Source organism: Narcine bancroftii, chromosome 1 (assembly GCF_036971445.1).
Source record: "Narcine bancroftii isolate sNarBan1 chromosome 1, sNarBan1.hap1, whole genome shotgun sequence".
Lineage (NCBI taxonomy): Eukaryota > Metazoa > Chordata > Chondrichthyes > Torpediniformes > Narcinidae > Narcine > Narcine bancroftii.
The window spans coordinates 52919697-52947207 of NC_091469.1; the positions used below are offsets into that span (position 1 = coordinate 52919697).

The 27511-nt window shown below is 41.7% G+C and overlaps 1 protein-coding gene and 1 long non-coding RNA gene across 8 annotated transcripts in view; one reads left to right on the forward strand and one right to left on the reverse strand.

Moving 5' to 3' along the window:
* LOC138758304 (uncharacterized) overlaps window positions 1–6063 on the reverse strand; it is a 60832-nt gene extending 54769 nt beyond the window's left edge. For both annotated transcript variants that reach the window (XR_011354249.1, XR_011354247.1), the window contains exon 1: window positions 4486–6063. This is a non-coding gene — a long non-coding RNA (uncharacterized lncRNA). The remainder of the gene's footprint in view (window positions 1–4485) is intronic.
* Window positions 1–25214, forward strand: part of LOC138758293 (uncharacterized) — a 33388-nt gene extending 8174 nt beyond the window's left edge. The window contains exons 2-6 of one of the 6 annotated variants that reach the window (XM_069926997.1): window positions 1683–1777; window positions 10626–10671; window positions 14777–14894; window positions 15102–15254; window positions 24948–25214. In XM_069926997.1, coding sequence (XP_069783098.1) covers window positions 1683–1697 — 15 coding nt within the window. In that variant the 3' untranslated portion in view covers window positions 1698–1777; window positions 10626–10671; window positions 14777–14894; window positions 15102–15254; window positions 24948–25214. Of the gene's footprint in view, window positions 1–1682; window positions 1778–6182; window positions 6319–7777; window positions 7939–10625; window positions 10672–14776; window positions 14895–15101; window positions 15255–24947 lie in introns of those variants that run through there. The other 5 variants (XR_011354241.1, XR_011354243.1, XR_011354246.1 and 2 more) reach the window with 5 other exon arrangements.
* Window positions 25215–27511: the final 2297 nt, after the last annotated feature.

Here is a 27511-nt window from a genome sequence, read left to right on the forward strand (position 1 = left end):
CCTACGGCTCCTAGAACGCTTCCACCAGCGTTGTCTCCGCTCCATCCTCAACATCCATTGGAGCGCTCACACCCCTAACGTCGAGGTACTCGAGATGGCAGAGGTCGACAGCATCGAGTCCACGCTGCTGAAGATCCAGCTGCGCTGGATGGGTCACGTCTCCAGAATGGAGGACCATCGCCTTCCCAAGATCGTATTATATGGCGAGCTCTCCACTGGCCACCGTGACAGAGGTGCACCAAAGAAAAGGTACAAGGACTGCCTAAAGAAATCTCTTGGTGCCTGCCACATTGACCACCGCCAGTGGGCTGATAACGCCTCAAACCGTGCATCTTGGCGCCTCACAGTTTGGCGGGCAGCAGCCTCCTTTGAAGAAGACCGCAGAGCCCACCTCACTGACAAAAGGCAAAGGAGGAAAAACCCAACACCCAACCCCAACCAACCAATTTTCCCTTGCAACCGCTGCAATCGTGTCTGCCTGTCCCGCATCGGACTGGTCAGCCACAAACGAGCCTGCAGCTGACGTGGACTTTTTACCCCCTCCATAAATCTTCGTCCGCGAAGCCAAGCCAAAGATTAATGGATCTATGTTTCATTGGTCATGAGCCAGAGATTGCTAGGTATCTGTGGAAAGTGGTGGGGGTGGGTGGGGGAGCAGTGATGGATCTTCAAGGAGACTTTGAACACATTCTTATCCTTTTTTTCATTCTCCACCCTGGTAATTCTTTTTCATGATAGATCATAGGTCGGTTTTAGGAAAATGATGCTGGGTATGTGAATGACATGGCTTGATGATTGGAGAGTTCTGAGAGTAATTAAGGTGTCAGTGCAAGGGATATTGGCCCTGCAGGGCAGTTTTATGCAATGGGGGCAGGTGGATAGAAGGCATATAACTTGTAGACATTGGGTATAAGACCCATTATCTTGCTTATGCAAATAAGCCAAAAGTAACATAGAATTCAACCTCAGAACATGCCAAAATGAAAATTTTGTCTTATATACTGCAGGCCAACTACTGAGGTTTGGATGACCTTAGCCTTGGATTATAGGCATTGTCTGCTAAACAGTTTTCCATCAGTCTTGTTTATTAGTTCCAATGGTGAATGGTAACTGTCTCATAGTATTCTTCTGGACCAACAATAAAAAAACAAAAAAAAGATTACATATTTGACTTCTTAGGTATTGTTGATAATGACTTGCTTCCACGTTGAATTTGTTGGTACTGAGGTGGCTCGAGGCCAGTAGAATGGAAACAATAAAGTCTTCCACAGATGGGTCAGGAGATGACTGATGGGGTGAATAGGTGGTTAGATCATATTCCTTCTGCTGCTTATGTACACCTTCTGTACATTCCAAATCATGGCTAGGATGTTCTCAATATCACCCTGAATGCTCCTTCACAGGAAAATTGAAATTGAAGAGCAAATTTGAAGTTAAAATATATAGATGCTATTTTGATTTATCATTGCAAAAGAACAACTGGTGCGTGTTTGAGTCAAAGGCTTTAAACCAGCTGTGCTGATTTCCTTGGACAATAATCTTCCTCTCTTTTAGGTGTAAACTATTTGGTGCAAATTGGTTGCAGGATTTTTAATTGCACCTCATGTTTTGTGTCAGTGAATGCAATTCTAAACATCAAGTTCCATGCAAATTTTAACATGAACTTTTGAATCTCAAAATAGATTGGAAAGTATTAACCTGAAGGATATTGGTAACATGGACTCAAAAGAAAAATCTTTCATGAAGCCTTGAAATCAACTACGGAAAGAAGAAATTGGTAATTATAAACTTGCTCTCAAAAATTAAGACATCTATTGAATGCATTATTAATAACTCGATTATTAGACAAATTGCAAAATACTGACAGAAAAAATTAAAATGATTATGATGGAAATGTAAGAGTTTTCAAGGATATCTCGATCCATTATTTCATAGATTTAATTAAAATGGTAAATAAAATTGATTCCAGTAATGACAGAGCAAACATTTCTTAATTGTGCAATAGAAGTAGTGAGGCGGTGTGAGCAGTGGAAGAAACACAGCCCCCACGTTGAGAGTCATTAACGACTGCTTTTATTCAAATTCAGCCCGCCCTGATAAGGGCAGCATGAGCTCAGTCACCTGGTACATTGTGACATCATAATCACTGTCCAGGGTGCACGCTGGAAGGGATGTTGAAGCCAGAGAGAAACCTCTGATGTCGCCATTTCCCCATGGCTGCCCCGCCACGTGGCAATACAAGCGGGGCCGGTTCGCCATGAGGATGTGCACTGCCACTAACCCCCCCCCCCCAGAACCGGCTACGGATCCTGTAACTTTAGCGGCCGGCCCTGGCGCTTGGGTGTGGCCAGCTGCACCGGCTGTGATAAGTTCAGATGGGCCACCTTCAGGCGGTCCACCATAAAACATTCTTCTCTCCCCCCCCAATGTCCAGGGTGAAGGTTCCGCCGGTCCAATGCAAGACTTTGTATGGCCCCTCATACCGTTGCTGTAGCGTTGCACCTTGTGATCCCCTCTGCACGAAAACAAACTGGGCCGAGTCGAGCTCTTTGGGGAGATGAAATGGCTGGGTGCCATGGCGTGCTGGGGATGGGGGAGCTAGAAAGGCCAGTCGCCTGCGTAAGTCCGCCAGCAGGTTTTTTTTGATGGCCATGGTGTCAGGGTCTGGGCCAAAAAACTCACCCGGCAGGGAAAGCGGTGTGCCATAGACCATCTCTGCTGCTGAAGCCTGCAGGTCCTCCTTAGGTGCCATCCTAATCCCGAGGAGGACCCAGGCTAGTTTGCCTGCCAAGTATTGTCCAGAGATGCTAGCCATAAGCAATGCCTTCAGGTGCCTGTGGAACCTCCCCACCAACCTGTTGGACTGCGGGTGGTATGCTGTGGTGTGATGGAGCTTGACCCACAGGAGCTTTGCCATCTGAGTCCACAGGGCAGACGTGAACTGCGCCCCTCTGTCACTAGTGATGTGTGCCGGGACTGGGAAACAAGCAATCCATTGCCTGACCAGAATCCTGGTGCACATTTCCGCGGAGGCCTCCTTAATTGGGAAGGCCTTCGGCCACTTTGTGGCCTGATCCACCATCATGAGGAGGTAACTAGCCTCCTTGGACACTGGCAAGGGCTCAATGACATCAACATGGATGTTTTGGAATCTGCAAACTACTGTGTTGAAGTTCTGGATGGGGGCTCGCATGTGTCGCTGGACCTTGGAGGTCTGGTACCTGATACAATTCCTGGCCAGTTCTGCCACCTCCTTCTTCAGCCCGTGCCACACAAATCGCTCTGCGACCATCTGCAAGTTGTCTTTACCGTTGGATGAATGAGGTCGTGGATCAGACTGAAGACCTTCACCCTACAGTGTGGCGGGACCACCGGGCGCAGCGTGTCTGTTGAGACGTTGCAGAGCAATGTGTCCGGGCTGCTGGGCACCTGGACATCATTGAGTTTGAGGCCTGAGATGGCCATGCACAAGGCCTGCATCTCCGCATCGTTCCTCTGTGCCTGAGCCAGTTGCTCACAATCCAGGCCGGGCACGAGAGTGTTGATGGCTGGATGGGAGAGCGCATCCGCCACTACATTGTCCTTGCCGGCCCTGTGTCGGATATCGGTTGTGAATTCAGACATGTTGGAGAGGTGGCGCTGCTGTCTGGCGGACCATGGACCCTTGGCCATCACCAGTGCTTGAGTGAGGGGCTTGTGATCCGTGAAGGCTGTGAGCGCCCTGTCCTCAAGGAAGTAGTGGAAATGGCGGATGGCCAAATACAGCATCAGGAACTCTGAGTCAAAGGCTCTGTATTTGAGCTCCAGAGGGCACAGCTGCTTGCTGTAAAAGGCCAGCGGCCGCCATCATTGTCCATCATGCCATTGTTCCAGAACTCCCCCCCCACCCCACTGCCATAGCTGAGGTGTCCACAGAGAGCGCCATGTGCCCCTCCCGCCGTGGGTGCACCACATGCGCTAGCTAGAGCCTCCTTTGTCATGATAAAAGCCCTGTCCACCTCCTATGACCACAATAAAGTCTTTTTTATTGGTGGCCATGAGCGCAAACAATGGGCGCATGGTACATGTGGCTCTGGGGATGAAATGAGGGTAAAAGTTCACCATCCCCGCGAACTCTTAGAGGCCTTTCAGGGTGGAGGGTTTGGGGAATCATTGAACAGCCGCTACCTTCTCCGGCACCGGTGTGGCCCCAGCCGCTGAAATGGTGCACCTTCGGAACTGGAGGGACTCCTTGCCGAACTGGCATTTGGCCATGTTGACTATGAGGTCGAAGTCCGCCAGCCGGGCAATGAATGTGTGGAGGTGGGCTTTGTGTTCATCATGGTTGTTCTGGCAATGCGAATATCGTTTAGGTAAAAGAACACAAATCTAGGTCTTTTCCAATCGTGTCCATGAGGCACTGAAAAGTTTGGGCCGCATTCTTTAGAATAAAGGGCATACGCAGGAACTCGAAGAGGCCAAAAGGGGTGATAAAGGCCGTCTTACCCATGTCGTCTGGATGCACTTGGATCTGATGTTATCCCCGCTCGAGGTCCACTTTGGAGAAAACCTGTGCGCCGAGAAGGTTGGTGGAGAAGTCCTGTATGAGGGGCACCAGGTACCTGTTGGGGGTGGACTACCAATGGTAGTCCCCACATGGTCTCCAGCCCCTGGATGATTTCGGGACCATATAGAGCGGCGACGCCCAGGCGCTTTCTAAGCGCCAGATTCCCAGTTCCTGGAGCCTGGAGAACTCCTCCTTTGCCTGATGGAGCTTCTCGGGTGGCAGCTGTCTAGGTCTAGTGTGCAGTGGGGGGCCCTGTTTGATGATGTAGTGGATGACCCCATGCCGGGGCAGGGTGGCATTAAACTGTGGCTCTAAGATGGTGGGGAATTCATGGATGATCTTGTAGATCTTGTTCCTGGCGGCGGCTACAGTGGCGATTTTGGGCCTGTGGGCTTCTGCTGTGTCCAGTCAGGTGGAGTGGAATGTTCGGGAATTGACCAGCCTTTTGCCCTTCATGTCAACCATTAGGCCGTGAGCTCTGAGGAAGTCAACCCTTAACAGTGCAGTGCCAATGGAGGCTTGGACGAATCTCCAGTGGAACTCCCCCTTTCCGATCTGGATCTGTGCCCTGCGGGTGACGTAGGTCCTGATGCTGGAGCCATTGGCTGCCTGCAGAGTTGGACCTCGAGATCAGGTGTGAGTCTCTAATGCTATGGGGGGAAGGACGCTGAGCTCAGCCCCCGTGTCTACCAGGAATCGGCAGCCGATGGATCTGTCCATCACATGAAGGAGGCTGTTTGTGTGGCCAGCAGTCACAGCCATCAACGGCAGCTGGCCTGGTCATTTCCCTGTAACCTGCAAGGCTGCCAGCACTTACAGGCTTGCGCTCCCCAGCACTGATGTTAGTAACAGCAGGTCGATTGGCCCTCCTTTGTCTTCGTCTTGGGAGCGGTTTGCAGTCAGCTGACTACTGGTCATGCCACCTGGTTGAGGGCTGCCTTGTTCTCCCTCTTCGTGCGCCAGAGGGCATCTACATGGGCTGCTGCTCTCCTTGGGTTTGAGAAGTCTTCATCTGTGAGGAGCATCTTGACGGCATCTGTTCCAGGAATATCTGGCAGAAGATAAAACAAGACTTGTGGTCTCCCGCCAGGGCCAGCATTTCGTCCATCAGCACTGACGGACTACAGTCCCCAAGTCCATCTAGTGAAAGAGCCTGAAAGCCCATTTCTGGGGAGTTAGCCCGAAAGTTCCAAGCAGCAGGTCCTTGAGGGCGGTGTACTTGCCCATAGCCGGGGGATAGTGGATGATGTCATCCACCCTCACTGCCTTATCTTGGTCCAGAGCGCTCACGACATGATATAACATTGTGGCGTCTGAGGAGATGTTGCGTAGTTGAAATTGTGTTTCTGCCTGCCTGAACCACGTTCTTGGTTGGATGGTCCAAAAGGGAGGAAGCTTGATGGAGACAGCCTTAACCTCTGCTGAATCCATGGTGTTTTGAGACCAGAAAAACGTTTGGGCTCGTCTGGGTCACCACTGTGGTGGTTTGAGCAGTGGAAGAAACACAGCCCCCACGTTGAGGATCATTAACGACTGCTTTTATTCAAATTCAGCCCGCCCTGATAAGGGCAGCATGAGCTCAGTCACCTGGTGCATTGTGACATCATAATTACTGCCCGGGGTGCACGCTGGAAGGGATGCTGCCCCACCACATTGTGATACAAGTGGGGCCGGTTCGCCATGAGGATGTGCACCGCCACAGTAGCATAAAATCTGGCCACAGGCTCACTCTGATCCCAATTTCAAGCAACTAACCAGTGGAACTCTGGGAGGTACCTCAAAAATGACCCATAAATGAATAGTTGCTATTGTACAAGATAATACTAATTGATCAATGCACTTGGGGGGAGAAACAATTAATTCACACTGATCACGTGAGAAAGTAAAAAATTACTGAGATTTACATTTTCAAATTTTATAATTTTTAAATAAAATTTATTTTGCAATTCAAATCTGAACTATTGAAGAGTAAAATGAAGGAAACCAAAATAAATCTATGCTCTTAAAACTTTTGTCTTGCATCTCATCGTGTCAAAGAGCATGGTAAAATTGCCTGCAGCCCAATTTGCTATGACATCCAATGTGCCTACCTGAGCTAGTATCCTTTACCTGCAATGACCACTCTGACAGATGGTTCCATATACCCTCTACCATCTGTATGAAAAATCTACTCCTCAAGTCCCCTTTATATCTGTCCTCTTTCACCTTAAACCTATACCTCTATCTTTAGACTCCCCTGCCTTGGGCAAAAAGGTCTCTTTTCTGTGCCCCTCATGACTTTATTAAATTTTGTCAGGTCACCCTTCAGCCTCCTTTACTCCAGGAAAATAGTCCCAGCTTTTCCAGTCTCTCATTATTACTCAAGCTCTCCAGACCCAGCAATATCCTTGTAAATCTGAGACAAACATGAAAGACTGTAGATGCTGGAAAATTGCAGCAACATACAAAACTCTGTAGGAACTCAATGGGTCAGGCAGCTTCCGTGGAAGGCAAAAGATAGTTACTGTATGACAATTCTATGACAATTGATTAGGAATAGCAAGAAAGAGGGTAGAAACCTGAATCAAAATGTGGGAGGAAAATTAGCGTTGAGCTGCATCTGTCACCTGCCAGCTCACTTCATTCCTTGATCTATTGTTCTTCTCCCTCCCATTTGTATTCTCCTATCACCTGTCAGCTCATGCTATCTCTCCCCCACGCCCATCCCCAAGCTTGTCCTATTACCCTTCTATAATAAGGGCACAACATTAGCCAACCTCCAGTCTTCTAGTACCTCACCTAAGGTCAACAAATTTGCAAAAACCTCTGGAACAGCCCCAGTGATTTGCTCCTTTGCTTCCCACAACCAGCAATAATTGTCTAGGCCCCAGAGATTTATTCATCTTTATGTCCCAACACCACATTTTTTGTAATATAAATATGTTTTCAGGATTCCTTACTAAACATACAAGTTTCCATGATAATAATACTACAGTTGATAAGATTTCATTTAACACCTTGCCCATCTCCTGTGGCTCCACACTTAGATTATATCACCTCTTTGGGTCTTAATATGCTTATAGAGTTTAATGGATTGTGTCTTTATCTTCCAAGGGTTCCTTGTGCCCCCTTTCTGTCTTCCTGATTCCCTTCTTGTATACTTCTGCATCACTTATGCTCCTCAATATCTGCATCTAATTTGTGAGGTCATAATCCCAATTCAAATGGAATGTCGTATTTATGTTCTGCACCTGGACATCTCTGCCAAGGCTAATACTTATTGCCCATCCTTAACTGCATTTGTGAGAGTACTAGTGAGTTGCTTGAAGCCCTTTGACTTCTGATGAAGATACTCCAACCATGCTGTTGTGTAGCTATTCCTAAGATTTAGACTCCGTGACAATGAAAAACTGGTAATATATTTCAAAGTCAGAATGCTGTCTGATTTATTGAACATCCACCTGCCACAAATGGCATTTTAATAGTAGGGATTGTGGGTTGGAAATGTGCTGTCAGAGTGGCCTGAGGGTGTAACCACAGGGTATTTTTTAGATGATGCACAGTCCATGTGCTGCTCATGGAAGAAATGGATGGTTATGGGGATAGAAATGGGACAAACAAGTTCAAGCTCAAATTTATCATTATCTGACTGAACTTATTCAAACAGCATTTCTCTGGCCTACAGTGTGCACATGTACATACAATGCAGAGTGTAATAATTATACATACAAATCATATAAAATAAATATAGATACATATTTTGGAATAATTTACCCATTTCCAGGATACCATTCAAACTGACATTCTGTGGGAAGAAGCTATTTCCCAGACTGGCAGCCCTATTTTGATGCTCCAGTACTTCCTTCCAGATTCTGATGGTAATAGGACAAAGATACTGTGTGATAGTTGGTAGGCATCTTTGATAATTCCTATTTAAGCAATGCTCCTGGTCAATATCATCAATAGAGGAAAGGGACCCAATGATCTTCTCAGTAATTTTAATGATGCTTTGTATTGGTTTCCAGATTGACACTTTGTAGCTTCTACACCATGCAATGATGCTGCCAAATGGGACACTCTCAATTACACTCCTGTACAATGTTATCAAGATAGGCAGACTGCTTTGTTCTGGATGGTATCAGTCACTTTGCTAAGTTTCCCAACTGCCCTCATCCAGACAAGTTGAAAGTATTTCATGACATTTTAAAATTGTACCTTAAAGATGGTGGAAAGGCTTTGTGGTGTCAAAAGGCGAGTTACTCCCTGCAAAGTTGGGAGCTTCTGACCAATTGTTACAGGAGCAATATTTATGTTGAAATTTTGGTACAGGTGTCTACAGGATATTGATGGTCATTATGCAATTGAATAACCAATGGAGGTTGCTGAACTCTTTTAAAAAAAAATGGGAGATGGCCATTTGCTGCCACTACAGTATGTTACATGGCAATTATTCACCCATGCCTGATTGTTGTCTAGGTCCTGCTGCATACAAGCTTGTTTTGCTTCACCAATTGAATGGAAGCAAAATATGATGATGGGTGTGCCCAGGAAATTGACCATACGAACATCTGCAAATTATCTCCTTGCAATTGAATGCCTCACTTCCAACAACTATCTAGCTTTGTGTGAGGTTTAATCTCGGCCACTGAAGCTTTCTCCCATTAACTTTGGTTTTCCCTGGGCTTTTAAGCCATGATAAGTCAAATTCTTCATTGACATCAACAGCAGATACTTTGATCTCATCTCAGGAGTCCAGCTCTTTGCTCCTTTTTCAAACCAGGCTACAAAGAATTCTGGAACAGAGTGGCCCAGGCAAAATTCACACTGAATATCTATCTATATGGATTGTAGAGCATGTGCAAGTTATTCATGGAAAAGATTCCCCGGCATAATGTTGGAGAATCTCAGTATGAAAAGGTACTGCCATTGAACTGCACGTGGTGTGTAGCAAAGAACCAGAGTAGCAGATGTGGTGGGATCAGCACTCAGGGAGCCAAGATTTAAAATGAGTTAGCATATGTTCTGGAAGCAATTGAATACCAATTTTCCTATTAACCCCACTGGCCACTATCAATTCAGCCAAAGTTTCAAATCTAAGATTTTTTTTTGTCAGAACTAGAAATGATCAGAATTGCAAAATGTTACAGGAGGCCTAGTGACAGCAAATCAACACAGGAAGAAGTAAAATATGAACAAAAAAAAAATAGGGAAATACTCAACAAATTGTGGAAAGAAAAATAATCAATGGTTCATATTAATTACTTCATCAGTAAATTAAAGATCTGTGAAAGATTATTCTGAAAATGGCCCTCAAATCTGCATCTGATCACCTTAATTAAAATGAATTTTCTCTGTGAATAGCGAGTTGAGAATTCCAAAGGTATCTTCTCTTGAAAAATAGTAGAAGAAATTTGTTGCTTCGTTCAGAAAGAATATTTGGACAGTGGGAAGAGAGGGTTATAGGGGAAAGTGTCTCATGGCATGGAAAGAGATTGAGAACACAGGTTCCACAAACCAGAATCAAAATATCATAGCTAGAACACCTTAATTTTTTATTTGATACCCACAAAGTGAATAAAGATATTTCTCCCAGAGAAATTCTTGGTAAGAGATGGCCACAGTGGCAATGCTGAATAGTGGACGTAGGACCTGGAGGAAGATACAGAAAACATGCAAATCTCTGGAAAAATCTCTACTTAAGGGCACCCAACTGTTCTGTGTACCAGGTGGCTAATGAGAACAAAGGTTCTGCCACTATTGTCTCCATCTTTTGCTACTTCTCAATGGATAGGAGAAGAAGACCCATCAGCTAAGACTGGCAGATAAAATAGTACTGGAATGGTGATGGCACAATTCTAAGTCAGAAACTTTTGGGCCCATCACTGCATATTCTTTCTGTTGTCCATTCAATGTTAAAGAAATGAAATTGTGAAAATACTGAAAAATCAATTGGAATTCATTTGATAAATGATTGGATATTACATTAGATGGTACTTGTGCTTACCTAGGAAATAGGAGAGAAAGAAAGATTGAAGAAATTGACAACCAGAACTGGTATTGTTATTCTTACAATTTAAGTTGGTTGCATGTTTTCTTGTAGCAGATGGAACAACTTCAGCTGGCATCACAGTTCAAAACCATTTGAGGTATGTTTCTCTGTTCACTTCCAAATATTGTAGATGTGTCTGGGACAGCAGGTAAGATTGTCATAATGGCAGGTACAGAAAGACTGGCTCTGATACCTTGGTCATTTCATTCATAAAAATTAAACTTGGAAGTTCTTATAAGCAATATTCATCATTCATTTTAATATGACATAATGACTAGCATAGGATTTCATTGCCTCTGGTTTGAAACCTTGCTGTTCTTTAAGATCCAGCCAGATTATTCTTTGTTTTTTTTTTAATACACATTAATCAGAGCTTCAGCTGAGTTATCTCTGATTTGTTTTGGGTAACCTTTGTTTCAGTCAAAATGCTTGCTTTGAGATTTGGAATGAAAAATAATTTTTTAAAAATTAAATAAAAATTAGCCAGATCTATGGAATTATTCACTCCAAGAGAGAGCAAAAGAATGAAGATTAAAAAAAAAACTTAAAATCCTTCAGTAAAATTAGGAATTTTAGTCCTATAGAGGTATACAGTTTATGAGATAATAATTTATTGTCATTCACACAAGTACAATATACAAATCTACTGGAATTATTCTTGCTTGTGGAGGCTTAGGATTTTTTGGGGGGGAAATTGGCAAGCATATCATTCAGCAGAATTACTGTACATTCTAAATCCCATGCTTGTCACATGAACACAAGAAAATAGGAGCAGGAGGAGGAGCAGGCCACCTTGCCTCTTTAGCCAGCACCACCATTCAATATGATCATGGTCCATTTAGGTTAACCACAACCTTTTCACTGTACCAGTTTCTTAGAGCTGACAATTCCCCATATTTCAAAAATGTATCTTCTTTCACCTTAAATGTTTCTAGTTAGCTGGCCTCCTCAATCTTCTGGTGTACAGAATTAAAGAGATATACCACCCTCTGTTAAAATAGATTTCTGTGCAGCTCTGTTTTAAATGACCAGTCTCTTATCTTGGAGCTATGTTCCCTTGTTTAAGATTTTCCCACTAGTGAAAATGCATTAGATCAGTGGTTCTCAACTTTTTTCTTTCCACTTACATACCACTTTAAGTAATCCCTATGCCATCGGTGCTCTGGGATTGCATAAGGTGGTATGTGAGTGGAAAGAAAACGTTTAAAAATCACTGTTTTAATCGTACCTAATTGACTCACTATGTGCACTGTTTCATAACTCCAAAGGAAATGGGCCAATGACAATTTTTCTCAAGCAAAATATTTCAGTAACAATTGGGTCTAGAGCAGTGATTCTCAACCTTCCCTTCCACTCACATACCACCTAATCACGGAGCACCAATGGCATAGGGATTAATTAAAGTGCTATGTGGAGTTAGTTGCCCATTCAGAGCCAGCTCTTCAGCGCTTGACGTCCTGCTTTGCGGAAACTGCCAAAATGTTTGGCCTGGAAGTCAGCCTGAAGAAAACGGAGGTCCTCCATCAGCCAGCTCCCCACCATGACTACCAGCCCCCCCACATCTCCATCGGGCACACAAAACTCAAAACGCTCAACCAGTTTACCTATCTCGGCTGCACCATTTCATCAGATGCAAGGATCGACAACGAGAGACAGACAACAGACTCGCCAAGGCAAATAGCGCCTTTGGAAGACTACACAAAAGAGTCTGGAAAAACAACCAACTGAAAAACCTCACAAAGATAAGCGTATACAGAGCCGTTGTTATACCCACACTCCTGTTCGGCTCCGAATCATGGGTCCTCTACCAGCATCACCTACGGCTCCTAGAACGCTTCCACCAGCATTGTCTTCGCTCCATCCTCAACATTCATTGGAGTGCCTTCATCCCTAACATCGAAGTACTCGAGATGGCAGAGGCCGACAGCATCGAGTCCACGCTGCTGAAGATCCAGCTGCGCTGGGTGGGTCACGTCTCCAGAATGGAGGACCATCGCCTTCCCAAGATCGTGTTATATGGCGAGCTCTCCACTGGCCACCGTGACAGAGGTGCACCAAAGAAGAGGTACAAGGACTGCCTAAAGAAATCTCTTGGTGCCTGCCACATTGACCACTGCCAGTGGCCAGATATCGCCTCAAACTGTGCATCTTGGCACCTCACAGTTCGGCGGGCAACAACCTCCTTTGAAGAAGACCGCAGAGCCCACCTCACTGACAAAAGACAAAGGAGGAAAAACCCAACACCCAACCCCAACCAACCAATTTTCCCCTGCAACCGCTGCAACTGTGTCTGCCTGTCCCGCATCGGACTTGTCAGCCACAATTGAGCCTGCAGCTGACGTGGACATTTACCCCCTCCATAAATCTTCGTCCGTGAAGCCAAGCCAAAGAGAAGAAGAAAATGTGGAGTGGAAAGAAAAAAGGTTGAGAACCACTGTGTTAGATGAATCAAAGTCAGTGCCTGGACTAATTTAGTGAAAGGGATAATTATGCCAGGAAATGATTGTCTGCATGATACATTTTAGGTAAAATTGACTGTTGGATATTTAATACAACAAAAACATTGTTGATAATTAATCTAAATTCTGGGCTTTAATTTGTTGCAATTAAAAAAACCCATTTTTGATCATACTTAAAATAGAAAAGCAAATACATAAATTGTATTAGTTGTGAATGGAGTTAGCTTTCTTAGGGCTGCAAGTAGCAACAATGGTATTTACATTTCTCCAAGTATAATTTAAACACACCGGCCAACTGAAGTTGGTGGTAAGAATTGTAAATTTGCACAAGTGCAAAAAAGAATGGAATTTGCGATCTGGAGATTCTTAGGGTGGAATTAGATGGAGTTGGTGAAAAAGTTTTCATTATCAATGCAGTAGAACTTGTGTGCCTGCATAGCCATTATGACAATCATTGTTCTGGGACCTCAATGGAAATGACTTTTTCTGATCTTTGGTCATCTTGGGAAGGTTGTGGACCACATGTTGGTAAATGGGATCGGTATAGATATGTACTTGTTGGTAGATATGGACATAGACAATAGGAGCAGGAGTAGAACATTTGGCCCTTTGAGCCAGCATCACCATTCTTGGTGATCAGGGCTGATCATCCACAATCAGTGCCCTGTTCCTGCCTTCTCTCCATATCCCTTGACTCAACTATCTTTATCTAACTCTTTCTTGAAACCAGAGAATTGTCCTCATCTGCCTTCTGAGGCAGAGCATTCCACAGATCCACAACTCTCTTAGTGAAAAGGCTTTTCCTAAACTCCATTCTAAATGGCCTATACCTTATTTTTAAAATGTTGCCTCTCATTCTGGACTCCCCCAACATCATGATCATGCCTCTAGTATGTCCAAACCCTTATATGTTTCAATTAGATCCCTTTACATCCTTCTAAATTCCAGTGTATACAAGCCCAGTCACTCCAATCTTTCAAAATGTGACTGTCCCACCATCCAGGGAATTAAACTTGTGAACCTACACTTCCTCAATAGCAAAAATGTCCTTCCTCAAACTTGGAGACCAAAACTTCACACAATACTCCAGGTGTGGTCTCACCAGGGCCCTGTATAACTTCAGAAGGACCTCTTTGCTCCTCTACTCAACTCCCCTTGTTATGAATGCCAACATGCCGTTAGCTTTCTTCACTGCCTGTTGTATCTGCATGTTTACTTTCAGAGATGGATGAACAAAGACACCTAGATCTCATTGTACTTCCCATTTTGCTAACATGACACCATTTAGATAATGAGCTGAAAGGCTGTTTCTGTGCTGTGTTACTGTGCTCTATGACTCAATGACCTCTAGACCACTGTGAGATAACCACTTATGAATTTCAAATGCGCTGTTTAAGAGAGCAGATGGAAAAGGATGCTATCATCTTCCACTGATTCAAAAACAAGTACAAACTGCTGCCCTATTTGTAATCTCCCTGGCATGCAGATTTAATATCAATTGGAATTGAGAAAGAAGGTGATTTCTCTGGGCCTGAACTCAAAATGGAGATTGACCACAGGAATGCACAAGGTGCTTTCAGATTGATTGATCTACTATAGCCTCGCCTGCTAGAAAAAGAATGTCAGTGTTATATAGGATGTCATGTATCTACTCTGACAATAAATCTGAACTTTGAACCTGAATACAGATATTTGTTTTAAGCTGATTATTAAATTGTTCACAATTTAAATATCAAAATATAGACTTGCGTTCAGGATCCTATGACTGTGGAGTTTCTATGAAAAGCATACAAGCACCCATTAAACAACAGCCTGAGCTCTGGAATTCCTTTCAAATAACCCTCTTCCAATATGCTTTAAGGTAAAACCTGACTCATTGGACATCTCCTGTGATTTGGTGTCAAATATTATCACATATTTTGTTTAAAGTCCTTTTTAAAATTGTTTTGGGAACCTTATGTCAGATGTGTTGCGTATATGCAAATTGTTGTTATTACACCTGCTATAAATTGCTAAAAGCAGTTTTATTCTTGGATGAGTCAATGTCATGTATTGTTTTGAAAACTAGAGAGAATGCAAGAACTGAACAAGATGTCATTTCAACAAAAATAGATTGAGAGGGCTTGTCAAAGGATGCATTACTAGAATAATTGCAGTCTGCCAGATGGTTATCAGTTCCCAGCTCTGCATTGCCAGAACCATGATATGGAGAGGGGTCAAGGTGAGTCATTCATTATAGGTTCAATAGACTCAAGCAAAAACAGTTATAAGTTAGCCTTAATTATTATAAATGTCACAGATTTGTTTTTGCTTTTTCTTCCATATTTCAGTCAATCGTTCCCATCAGTGATTATCCCTCCACACTATTGAATTAATGTAATAGCCTCTGCCTGCTGCATTGATTTTTCCCTTCACTTTCCACGGCCCAGCTTATCTGCTCTGTGTGTTTTATTTTTGCACAAAGTTCTTTGTATGCATTTTCACATGCAAAACCTCTTGTGTTGTATATGATGTCTTGGGGCCTTGTGATCAATAGAAGTTATGCTTGCCAATGGTTTTAACTTTCCACATGATGTTGTGTTGAATAATATTTTACTTTTAGAACACAACAGCTGGCCAAAGCAACCCAATTCAAACCATTGCACGTGGTCTATATAACTCAGTTTTGCAAAGAAATCTTCTGTGATGAATCAGCAACCGTCCAAAGCTTGTTTCCATCTAGCAGTAAATTACAAAATGTCAAAAGCCATTAACACGATATCCGCGTACAAGGCCAACCAATACTGTAATTTAAATTAATTTTGATTATTTTGCTGAAACAATGTACATTTCCAAACAATACATTCTCATCACTTATACTTTTTAAGAAGACTATTCTATCACTTTCACTACATTGGTAGGAAAAGTGAGGGATGAAAATGATCGGAGACAAAGGCAAACAAATACCTTCTTTGGCCCTATACTTCTCCGCACAATGCAATGGAATACATTGAGAACCTGACTAGTTATTGGATGCACTAGTGGTGCACTTCTGGACATTTGGCCAGATCCATCTTGCATTTGGTTCTCAAATAAGAGAGGGGTTTGGGCGGATATCAAGGCCAGACACCATGCCATGGTGACCTCACTTTCACAAAACTATACTGCAAAGATGAGGCCTATAACTGGTTCAAACAAGCAATTGCTAATGGTAGCAGATTTTAACTGAGCATTACATAAATGTTGTCTAAAGGTTCCTAATAATATCTGGACCAATGCTAGGGAGTCCAAGGCAACTTCAACTCTTTAAATATTCTTTTAAAGACTTTTTATCACTTGTACACACAGCCCCTACTCCAGCCTCAACCCTGGCTAATATCCTCAGGTTCACTCCAATCTTCTAACTTGTCCTGTCCTCATCACCTTTCTTGATGGTAGCTCATCAAAATCCTACTCCCTCAAGGTCTTTCTACCTCTAGTATCCACTGCAAAACTGTGTCCTCCAAGGCATGGCCAACAACTATTTTGCAATTATTTATTTCTTCCTGTGATCATTACTCTCCATAAAAATTCTCTCCATCTCACTGTGACTCCTCTGCCAATTGATCATCTGACTGATTAGGTTTCTATTTTCCAGAGATGAAAGCCTTTTTGTCTATCAAACCTTTTCAGATGCATTACAACTTCAAAGCCCTGGGTTCAGGATTTACATTTATGATTTAATTCTATGAGTTTACAACCCTTCTGTAACTGGCATATAGAAAAGTATGGCCCATTTTGGTAAATAATTATCTATGAACCATGCCAATAAGTCTTCATGGCTAATGGACAATATAGATAGAAGCAACCTGTTTCCAGTGGTCAAGCGATCATGAATGAAAGTTTAAATGTAAAAAAAAATCAAATGGAGAATAGAAGAGACATCTTTTCTCTGAAGGTTGTGTACTTTGAGCATGTCTCAGGGTTGGCTGCCTAGAATGCTACTGTCCTCAATATTCACAATTGGAGCAATGGGGGAAATGAGGATGAAGGTCAAATATCTATGATTAGAACAGAAGGATAAACATCAATCTGATCAAATTTCAAGTAGCAATTTTTGTAAATCACATGGGGTATATATTTCTAACTTTTCTTTCTGTCTGATGCCATAAAATTTAATTTTTCTTGAAAAATATAGCATAGCAACATCCTCTTCCTGTCAATGAGCCAGTTCTGCCCAACTACACTGAATCAAACTACAACCTCTGTATGTTTTGAAGCATGGGAAAAAAACCACAGCACCCAGAGTAATCCCACACAGACACGGAAAGAACGTACAAACTCTTAACAGACAGCACCGGATTCGAACCAGGGTCACTTACACAATTATAGTGTTGTGCTAACCGTGTTATCCAGGCAAAGGAAAAATTGGAGTCAGGATCATACTCCAGTATAAGATGCCCCATCCTATCTTTTTTTCATTTGACTATTAAAACTGAAAGTTAATGAAGGTACACAAAGCTTGCTTGGCAGGAGGTGAAGCTAGAGTTGGGGGAATGAGGTGAGTGGCAGTGCCAGCAGATATTAAAATGACTATTTTCACCACCAGCAATATTTTTCCTGTTAGATTTTCTTCCTGGCTAAGTTAATTAGTCAATCTTGGAACTGCAGTAATGTGTCTCGTGAATTGTACTGTGTCAGTATAATTTCCTCCTTCAGCAAAGGATCCAAAATGGCAGCTGAAAACTGAAAAGTATTGAGTACAGGAGTTAGGAGTTAAGACATAGATAAGGCCAAATTTGGAATATGCAGTGCAGTTCTAGGTACGTAACTACAGGAAGGATATCAATAAGATTGTAAGACTGCAGAGAAGATTTACTAGAATGTTTCCAAGTCTTCATGGGTTGAGTTACAGGAAAAGATTAAACAGGTTAGGACTTTATTCCTTGGAGAGAAGAAGAATGAAGGGAGATTTAATCAAGGTTTACAAGAGGCATGGACAGAGTGGATGCGAATAGGCTTTTTCCACATAGATTGGGGGAGATAAATACAAAAGGTCATAGATTGAGTGGGGAGAGTGTGGAATGAGCTGCTATCTGATGTGGCGAATATGTGTTAAGAGTAAATTGGATAGGTACATGGATGAGAGAGGACTGGAAGGTTATGGTATGTGAGCAAGTCAATGGAACCAGGGAGATGATGATCTGCACAGACTAGAGGGGCCAAACAGCTTGTTTTCTGTGCTGTAGCATTCTATGGTTCTATTCTACACTGATTCGGCAGATCAGACAGCATTAGTGAAGGCAAAGAAATGGTTACTTTTTCATATCGTGGCCCTGTATCAATCATGACCTGAAATTGTTTTACCTTCACAGTTCCTTTTAACAGCAGTTTGCTTTTTTGCTTTTATTCCTATTTTTTTCTGACTCCCTCTTCATTTTGCAGATGGTTTGTTTACTCTACCATGTCTTTTATTTTCTTGGATGGAACATGGTCTGTTTTATTGTTATAAGTAATGATGTTTTATACTGCTTTGTATCTCTAACATGGAGATGAAAATAACTGATCAATTAAAATAGCAGTTCTTCAGCCAGGAAAGAGTTGTACAACTTGTTTAGGAGACATTGCTTGGTCATCCCTGCCACTGATTTTCAGACCGTGTTATTGTTTGGCATTGGAATCTCCTGAGGATAAAATATCATTGATTTGCAATCCTTGGAAGTTTGCCAGCAAGCATCTGATGAGAAGAGAGCATCTAAAAAATACTTGCAAGGAGCCATCGTCACTGTACAATAAATTGCCTATCAGCGCTTTGATAGACAGCTCATCAATGGGATACAGTATAACTGAGAAGTGCTGATAAAGACAGTTATCTGTGTATGTAGTTCAGTTAATTTAAATTGCTTAATAATTGACAGAGAGGAAGGTGGCAGAACTGCTCATCTCTCCAATTTCTCAAATATAAAAAAAAAACATTGAGAGTGAGGGTGATAAACAGAAAGAGGGAGGTACTTTGTCAAATTGCTCAACAAGGGAGCAATTGTAAATTAAACTGGTTTCAATGGCATTACCTTCTGCCTAATTCTGACGCACTTGCGCATCATTCTTCACCCAATTAACAAAAATCTCTTCCAGTCATTGCAACATATTACAAATCAGACTGCTTAAAGGTTCATATATGAAATGTGTGGGAAATCTTTCAGCTCAAACTGTGAGACATAACAAGATTAGTTAATGAGTTCCTCTGCAGACTTTCTCCCAAAGGAGCCATGTAAAGCAGGACTAGATAGGAGGTGTTCCTTACCATAGAGGTTTTACTGGAACCTCTTTGGAAAGGCCATGACTGCCTTTATCAAAAAGGTTTTAGGACCTATTTTAACTTCATAGATGGTGAAGAACAGCAATACAAGTTCTTCCTGCTTAATGGTGGAAGGATGAAGATGATGAGAACTGGGCTACATTAGAAATATTCTGAGAATTTGTTTAATGGTCATCTCTACCAAAACTCTTTGCTTTCTTGAATCAGCTGAAATCAATGTGTCATCAGGTGATTCACTGAACAAAGCGGAGCTTGAGAATTGAGCGAGGATATTCCTATCACTCATCATGTATAGATTGCCATGGTTCTGAAATTAAGGAACTCAGATTTTGTGTAGACTCTTAAGTGAAAAGGAGGATATTCATGACACTGTGCTGATTTCCAGAATATGAGACTCTTGAATTTGTAGCCCTCATTATAGCAGCAATATAGAAGCTATATATTTTTTTCCATTGCAGACATCAATGGAGCATCTGACAGCTTCATTAGAATCTGTTATAGTCTTTTATAACCCTCATTATCATAGGTCACTTCACTTCATTGATTATATTTTCCTTCCTGAAAGTACAAGGTGCTGCTTGGGTGGCAATTGGGAATGTTGGACCTCATTTGTCACACATCTTTCACATAGCTGGGGCGAGTAGGTGAACTTCAGAGGATTTAGCATTTAACAGAAACATTAGACCAGCCATCCAATTGCTTTGAGAACAAAGATCTAGCATCCAGCTCAATAGATTTACAAAAGGATGACCAAGGGCAGCAGCTCATATGAGATGAGCCTTTCTATCCAGAACACTAGACAAGTGGCATGTCCAGAAAGTAATGCCAGCCTGTCCAAGAAGACACAGGCAGAACATCATTACCCAAGTTGCACAAGGGAAGTGATATGACCTCTTTGTAAAAAGAATGTTCAACCACAATCTGTGTGGTATAGAGGAGAAAAGTCACAATGCACTCTTCAAAGCATCGTGGATGGGGTAGGGGATCTCTAGTTTTCTAGCCTCTATTTACTTCCATATCTCTTGTGACTACTGCTCAAAAGTAATTTGCTGGTTATCCATCAAGTCCTATTATGAAAGGACAGTTTGGTGATTTTGATTTCAATGATTTCCAGTAGTCTTAATTGAATTTATTTTCTGCTACATCTGCAATATGAGGCAACATTTCTCTGAAGATTATATTCACTATTACAATTTGTTCTGCAATGTCTGAAAATTAAAATCCAAATTCTTGCAGTAGAAATTAGTGAGCTTCACTGGGAGTGGATATTAACACTAGAACTTAAATATTTCTACCGGATCTGATAGACATGGCTGAAAATCCAAAGCTTTTTGATTAAAGCAAGATTTCCTTGACTTCTGTTTAATAATTTTCAACAAAGATTCTGCTCTCAACAGCTGGATTAACAAACTTTCTCACATTTATAAAGGTTAAATAGCTCATGGATACTTGAAAAGTGTTAAATGATTATTGTCTTTGGGTCATTAGGATCAACTGTTAATTATTTCAATCTATATAATGAACAAGCTCTGTAAAAATATTAATTTCAAAAGAACTGTGTTGATATGTTCACATGAGTACATAGATAATGAAGATCTTTTGCCTGTCTAAAGATCGCAAAATACCATTTGTGCAGTATCACTTGACTTGTATATATTACTGAGATTTGGGCCATTTAATTTGGTCTTTATATGTTAATAATTCAAATGACTTTTAAAAACTATTAATCATTTGTAAATATTTCAATGAGAAAAGCACGGAAGATTTCTTTAGAAATATATTGCATGGAATGTAGGATTAATTCTGAAATCTCAAACCACAGCCCGAGAGTGGTGTTGTGGAGGAGTATGTTTGGATGCGGGGTAATCACATTGCAGCCCAAATATGTGACTCACATTCCCTGCGAATATAATTAGCACATGCACTTCTATGTTCTGCTGTTGTAATGAAATAAAAATGAAAAACATAGTTTCTCCAGGAATTCATCAGAAGGTCGTCAGCTATCACATTTTAAAAAAGGTCAAGTCCACATGACATTTTACTACAGGAGCAGTAATTCAGCCACTTAGTCCCTTCAGCCTTTCATTTTTATGAGTGTTGAATATTTGCAGGAAAATGGAATCATTGTTCATTGCTCAAAGCTCACTATAGGAAGTTATGGATTAGCTTGTGTCCAAAAGTCTCCTGTAGCTGAACAAACATATGCTCTTGGATTTACAATGCAAAAATTTCATTTCAAGGATTCTACACACAGGCCTGATGTACTTGTACTGGCACCCGTATGAGTGCTCAGAAGTGATTAGACCTTGTGATTTTCATATATTACCTCTGTACCTCTGTGGAGGGTCATGTAATTTCTTTGTTTGGTACCTGGTGGGAATGTGGATTGTGGAAGGTCGCAAGACCTCCTCATCTGTAACCTAGTCGGAAGTTGGACACTGCCCTACCATTAGTGCACACCTGTCCACTGGCCGCCTTAATCACCTAATGATTACCTGGGCCAGACCCTCCAGCTTACTGTACTATAAAGTCCACCACATGCAGTAGCTCTTCTTTTGTTCTTCAGTCCTGAGATGAACCTTTCTCCACTCCAGGTTGTGAACTGTGGACAATGCTGGAGGAGTCATTGGTAAGATGTGTACTACACAGGGATATGGCTATTAGATAGCATTGGAGCTGTGCCCACATTAGATAAAGAATGGCTGATAGTGTATTGTAATCCTTGGTTGTTACAAGTCTGTACACAGTTGCTAGTCCCTGTAATGTTAATCCAATGTGACTGGCTTATACAAGTGTAAGTAGTTGCTAGTATCAGTAATGTTGTCTGATATGACTGATTATACTGTGTTTTGTGATTTATCCCTGTGTGTTATCCCTGTGGTGATCTCTTTACATCTGTTTTAATAAAGACCTTTTCTGTGTTCAGCCTGTGTCCAGACTCATTGTTGCTTGATCCCACCAAACTTTTCCCTTACGACATAACAACCTCCTTATTTTCTATACGACACATCACACCGTCAGGAATTGGAAGAGATGATGGGAAGTTGCAAGATGTGTCCAATAAGAAAATAATTTGCTTCACTGCATTTAAGACAATCTTTTAAAAATTATGACCATAGAAAGGGACAAAGATTGACTAAATGAACAGTTTGATGTATGTATAAAATATAACAGTAGGTCCTGTGAGAGATTTTGAAAAGCACAAAGAATAATTTCTGTGATGGGTTACCAACAAATATGTGGATCTTGATTGTTTGAGGTGCATTGAAACAGTCATAAAGATGAAAGGTGATCTTTGCAGCAGGGCTCAGTTGAATTCTCTGGAATCTGCACATATTTTATTGTTTTGGGACTGTAAAAATACAAACAAAAATTTAACTATCAGAATCTACATGGTTTCAGGAGTAGCCCTGCTCCTTGCCTTAATCGACTTGTGATATTAGTTGCATTGAATACAGTAAATCTATTAAATCAGCTGGGATGTGAGTCAAGCAATAATTGTTATAGCTTGTTCAGTGTCTGAACCAAATGGGGATTCCAACATAAAGTGGAGATCCAGAGAAGAGCTTCAATTACATAACAATGTATTGAATGGAACTGAATTGTTTTATTGTCATGTGGACCAAAACACAGTTAAAAAACTTTGCTTTGCATGCAAGTCAACACATTGCATCATTATAAAACTGGTCCCTCTGAACCTCATTTTCCACCCCATGCATTATTCTCCAACACATCTGTCAAATTCATTGTGATCCCACTATCAATCACATCTTTCCATATCCATTTTTTGAAGGAATTAATTTCTCAGATAATCTATTGTCTGCACTTTCCTCCCTGCCTTGCCTTCCACTTGTTTTGGCACGTACGGGTAAACTGGAGCAAGTGCAGAACTTGTCCCCATATATTTTCCTTCACCTCCATCCAAGGTCACAAACAGACCTACCAGGAGAGGCAGATCATGTACATGATCCAATCTAATCTACTGGCATTTAATATACTCAAACATAGCCTCCCCTATATTGGCGTGACTAAACATAGATTGGGAGATGGCTTCACCGAATTCCTATGCTCTGTTTGTAGGTCAAAACTTGAGTTTCATGTAGTCAACCATTTTAACAGACCCATCCATTCCTTAGGTAATATGTTTGTTCTTGGCCTCCTCCATTGTCCATAAATTTGAGGAACAAAATGTCATATTCCTCCTGGACAGCCTTAAGCCCTAATGGCATGAACAGATTTTTTTTTTCTAATTTTAGCTAAAGCTCATTCCTCTCTGATTCCATTATTTATATCTCTTCATTACCTATCCCTGCTTAAAAAGAAATTTCCTTCTAACTTCCACTCAGCACCCTTCCTTGTAGTTTCTTTCTCTAACTGTCCCACCACCTCTCACAACTTCTGTCCTATCACCTATGGGCCATCCAATCTTTTCTATACATAATATTTCCCTCTTAGTCATGATGAAGGGTCCAGATCTGAAGCATTGCCTGACCATTTCAGGGATGATGTCTGACCTTGTGAGTTAGTTCCGCCAGCAATTGAACCACAAAGCTGAGAACTGATCACCTGGACAATGACAATTTTCAGTCACTTTCTCTCCTGCCAGAAACTTAGCTGCACACATCACATGCTGATGTGAACTATTCTTACAACTCTGATGCAAATATCTTGCAAGTAATGAAGTAATTCCCTGTTCAATACAAGGAATCATGGACCACATTGATTTGGTGTCAGTGTCCCTGGGCAGATCTGTAGCAACATGTTCTTCTAAGTGACCCAACAGATTCTGTGACAGTTGAGATGAACTGACATCATCATCCACTGCACTGATTTCATCTCCAACCATCCACTGAAAACAATAGCCTACAAGGTCCTGTCATCAATTCCGTGTGTACTTGATTTGATTGGTCACATTATCTATGCTCATTCCTAACAAAGCCTCATTCCAAAAGGTCATGTCAGTATGATTTGCAAACCATGATCCTTGATCAACTCTTCTCATGGTGCCATTTCCTGATGCTTGTCACACTTCTCCATATAATATAAATCCAATTACTGATAACTGATTACTCATTTGCATAATGATAATTGATCCCTCCTTTAACCAAAAACTGGTTTAATCCCTGATTGCCATCCATTGAAGACAGTTATGCCAGGCGCTGCTTTAAAAGAGTCAGCCAATGTGATATAGGACCCCCATCATGCTGGTTACAAGGAAGGACAGAAGCCTGAAATCCAGCACATCTATGTTTAAGAACAGTCATGTTCTCTGCCCTCCCTGCGCCCAGTGCTAGTGTGCTCCTTACTCTCTCTTCACAGGATGTCAATTTTATCCATGATTGAAATGATACTGGGCTGTTGTCTGATTCCGAATCCCAGAACTCCCTCTTCCTGAATTCCAGTCTGGTTCTTACTTTACTTTGGCTTGGCTTCGCAGACGAACATTTATGGAGGGGTAATGTCCACGTCAGCTGCAGGATCGTTTGTGGCTGACAAGTCCAATGCGGGACAGGCAGACACGGTTGCAGCAGTTGCAAGGGAAAATTGGTTGGCTCTCTTCACACACTACTGGTCCAATTCTTTATGTTTCAATTGTATAAAGTTGATCTGATCTCTGACTACTTTCACTTTCTACAGTTCCAGACTGCACAGAATTGTGACCGGAGATTTCTCAAGTTTGGATTCTGAAAGGAATGCAAGGCAGTATATTTCCAGCCCTGAGGATGTGCATTGTCCAGTATTTATAAGGCGTTATGAAAACTTCAACAGGCCCTGTTGTGATTGCCAGGCCAGAACTGAAATCATTCTTTGTGAAACAACCAATCATCCACTCCTGATTCAATTTATGGACGCTCTGGAATTTCTAGGCTGAAACAAAATAAAAAATAGAAAATGCTGGGAAAACTCAGAGGTCAGACAGCATTTGTGGAAAGAGAAACAATTAACATTTTGGATCCAGAGCTTCAGTCAGAATTTGTAGATGCTGGATCTCTGAAGTAAAAACTAGAAATGCTGGAAATGTAAATTAGGCCATGGAGTATCTGAAATAGAAACACAGTGTATCAATTTGTTTAATTATACTAACTAATTGTCATGCTCACATCTCTTTAAAATGTATATTTACACATTTATTGTTTTTTTTGGTTTCATATGGGTCAACTAGTGATCAATGTCGGGCAGTGGTTTTCAACTTATTCCCCCCTCCCCTCCCCACTCATTTACCACCTTAAGTGATCCCTTACTAACCACAGAGAGCCTATGACATCCCATATCATCTATATCTGTGGTTAGTAAGGGATTACTTAAGGAGGTATATGAGTGTGGAAAAAAAACAGGTTGAGAATCTCTATTAAATATTCCTGGATTTAGTTGCTTTAGGTGTGATAGAACTGGGGGGGAGGAGGTGGGGTTGCACTACTTGTTAGAGCAAATATTACAGCGGTGCTTAGGTATGACAGAAGTCTCGTCCAGGGAGGCTATTTGGGTGGAACTGAGGAATGGGAAAGGGGAAGTTACAATTATAGGGGTATATTATAGACCATTGAATGGGGAATGCGAATTAGAGGAACAAATTAGTAGAGAGATAGCAGATATTTATAATAAGCACAGGGTAGTGATTGTGGAGGATTTAAATTTTCCAAATATTGATTGGGAAACCCATTCCGTGAAAGGGTTGGATGGGTTGGGGTTTGTAAAATGTGTGCAGGATAGCTTTTTACATCAATACGTGGAGGTACCAACTAGAGAGGGAGCTATGTTGGATTTACTGTTGGGGAATGAGATGGGTCAGGTGACAGGTATATGTGGGGGAGTACTTCGGGTCCAGTATTCATAGTGCCATTAGCTTCAAGGTAATTATGTAAAAGGATAGGTCTGGGCCCAGAGTTGTGGCTTTTGATTGGGGAAAAACTAGATTTGAGGAGATGTGAAAGGATTAACAAGGGGTGGATGGGGACAATTTGTTTTCTGGGAAGGATGTAATAGAGAAATGGAGGGTCTTTTAAAGGAGAGGTTTTAAGAGTACAAAATCTTTATAAACCTGTTAGGTTGAAAGGTCAGGTCAAAAGTTTGAGAGAGCCATGGATCTCAAGGGATATTGGAAACTTCGTTTGAAAAAAGAGGGAGTACTACAATAAATATAAGAAACAGGGAAAAAAAGATGTTTGGGTACTATATTGAATGTAGAAAGAATCTTAAGAAATGAATTAGAAAAGCTAAAAGAAGGTATGAGGTGGCTATAGCAAGTAGGGTGAAAATAAATCCAAAGGATTTTTACAAATATGTAAATAGCAAAAGGAAAGTGAGAGATAAAATTGGTCCAATAGAGAATCAGAAAGGACAAATGTGTATGGAGCCAAAAAAGATGGGGGAGATCTTGAACAATTTCTTTTCCTCAGTATTTACTGAGAAGGACATTGAACTGTGCAGGGTAAAGGAAGCAAAGTGGGTATATATGTAGACTATAGTGTTTAAGAAAGAGGTAGTACTGGAGCTTTTGAAACATATAAAGGTGGATAAGTCACCAGGTCCTGACAGGATTTTCCCAAGGACCTTGAGAGAAGTTAGTGAGGAAATAGCGGAGGCACTGGCAGTGATTTTTCAAATGTCATTAGAGATGGGTATAGTGCCGGAGGATTGGCGTGTTGGGCATGTGGTTCCTTTGTTTAAAAAGGGTTCGAGGAGCAAGCCTAGCAATTATCGGCCTGTAAGTTTGATGTCTGTGGTAGGTAAATTGACAGAAAGCATTCTTAGAGATAGTATATATATAAGTATATGGAGGGACAGGGTCTGATCAGTGACACTCAATATGGATTTGTGTGTGTGGAAGGTCGTGTTTGTCCAATCTTGTTGAATTTGTTGAAGAGGTGACGAGGAATGTTGATGAGGTTTAGAGCAGTGGATGTTGCCTATATGGACTTCAGTAAGACCTTCGATAAGGTTCTGCATGGGAGGTTAGTTAGGAAGGCTAAGTCCTTGGGTATTAGTTTGGAGATAGTCAAATGGATTCAACAATGGCTGGAAGGAAGATGCCAGAGAGTAGTAGTAGATAATTGTTTGTCAGGATGGAGGCCAGTGACAAGCGGTGGACCTCAAGGTTCGGTATTGGGACCATTGCTGTTTGTCATATATATTAATAATCTAGAGAAGGGGTGTCAAACTCAAATTCACGGAGGGCCAAAATTAAAAACTTGGACTAAGTC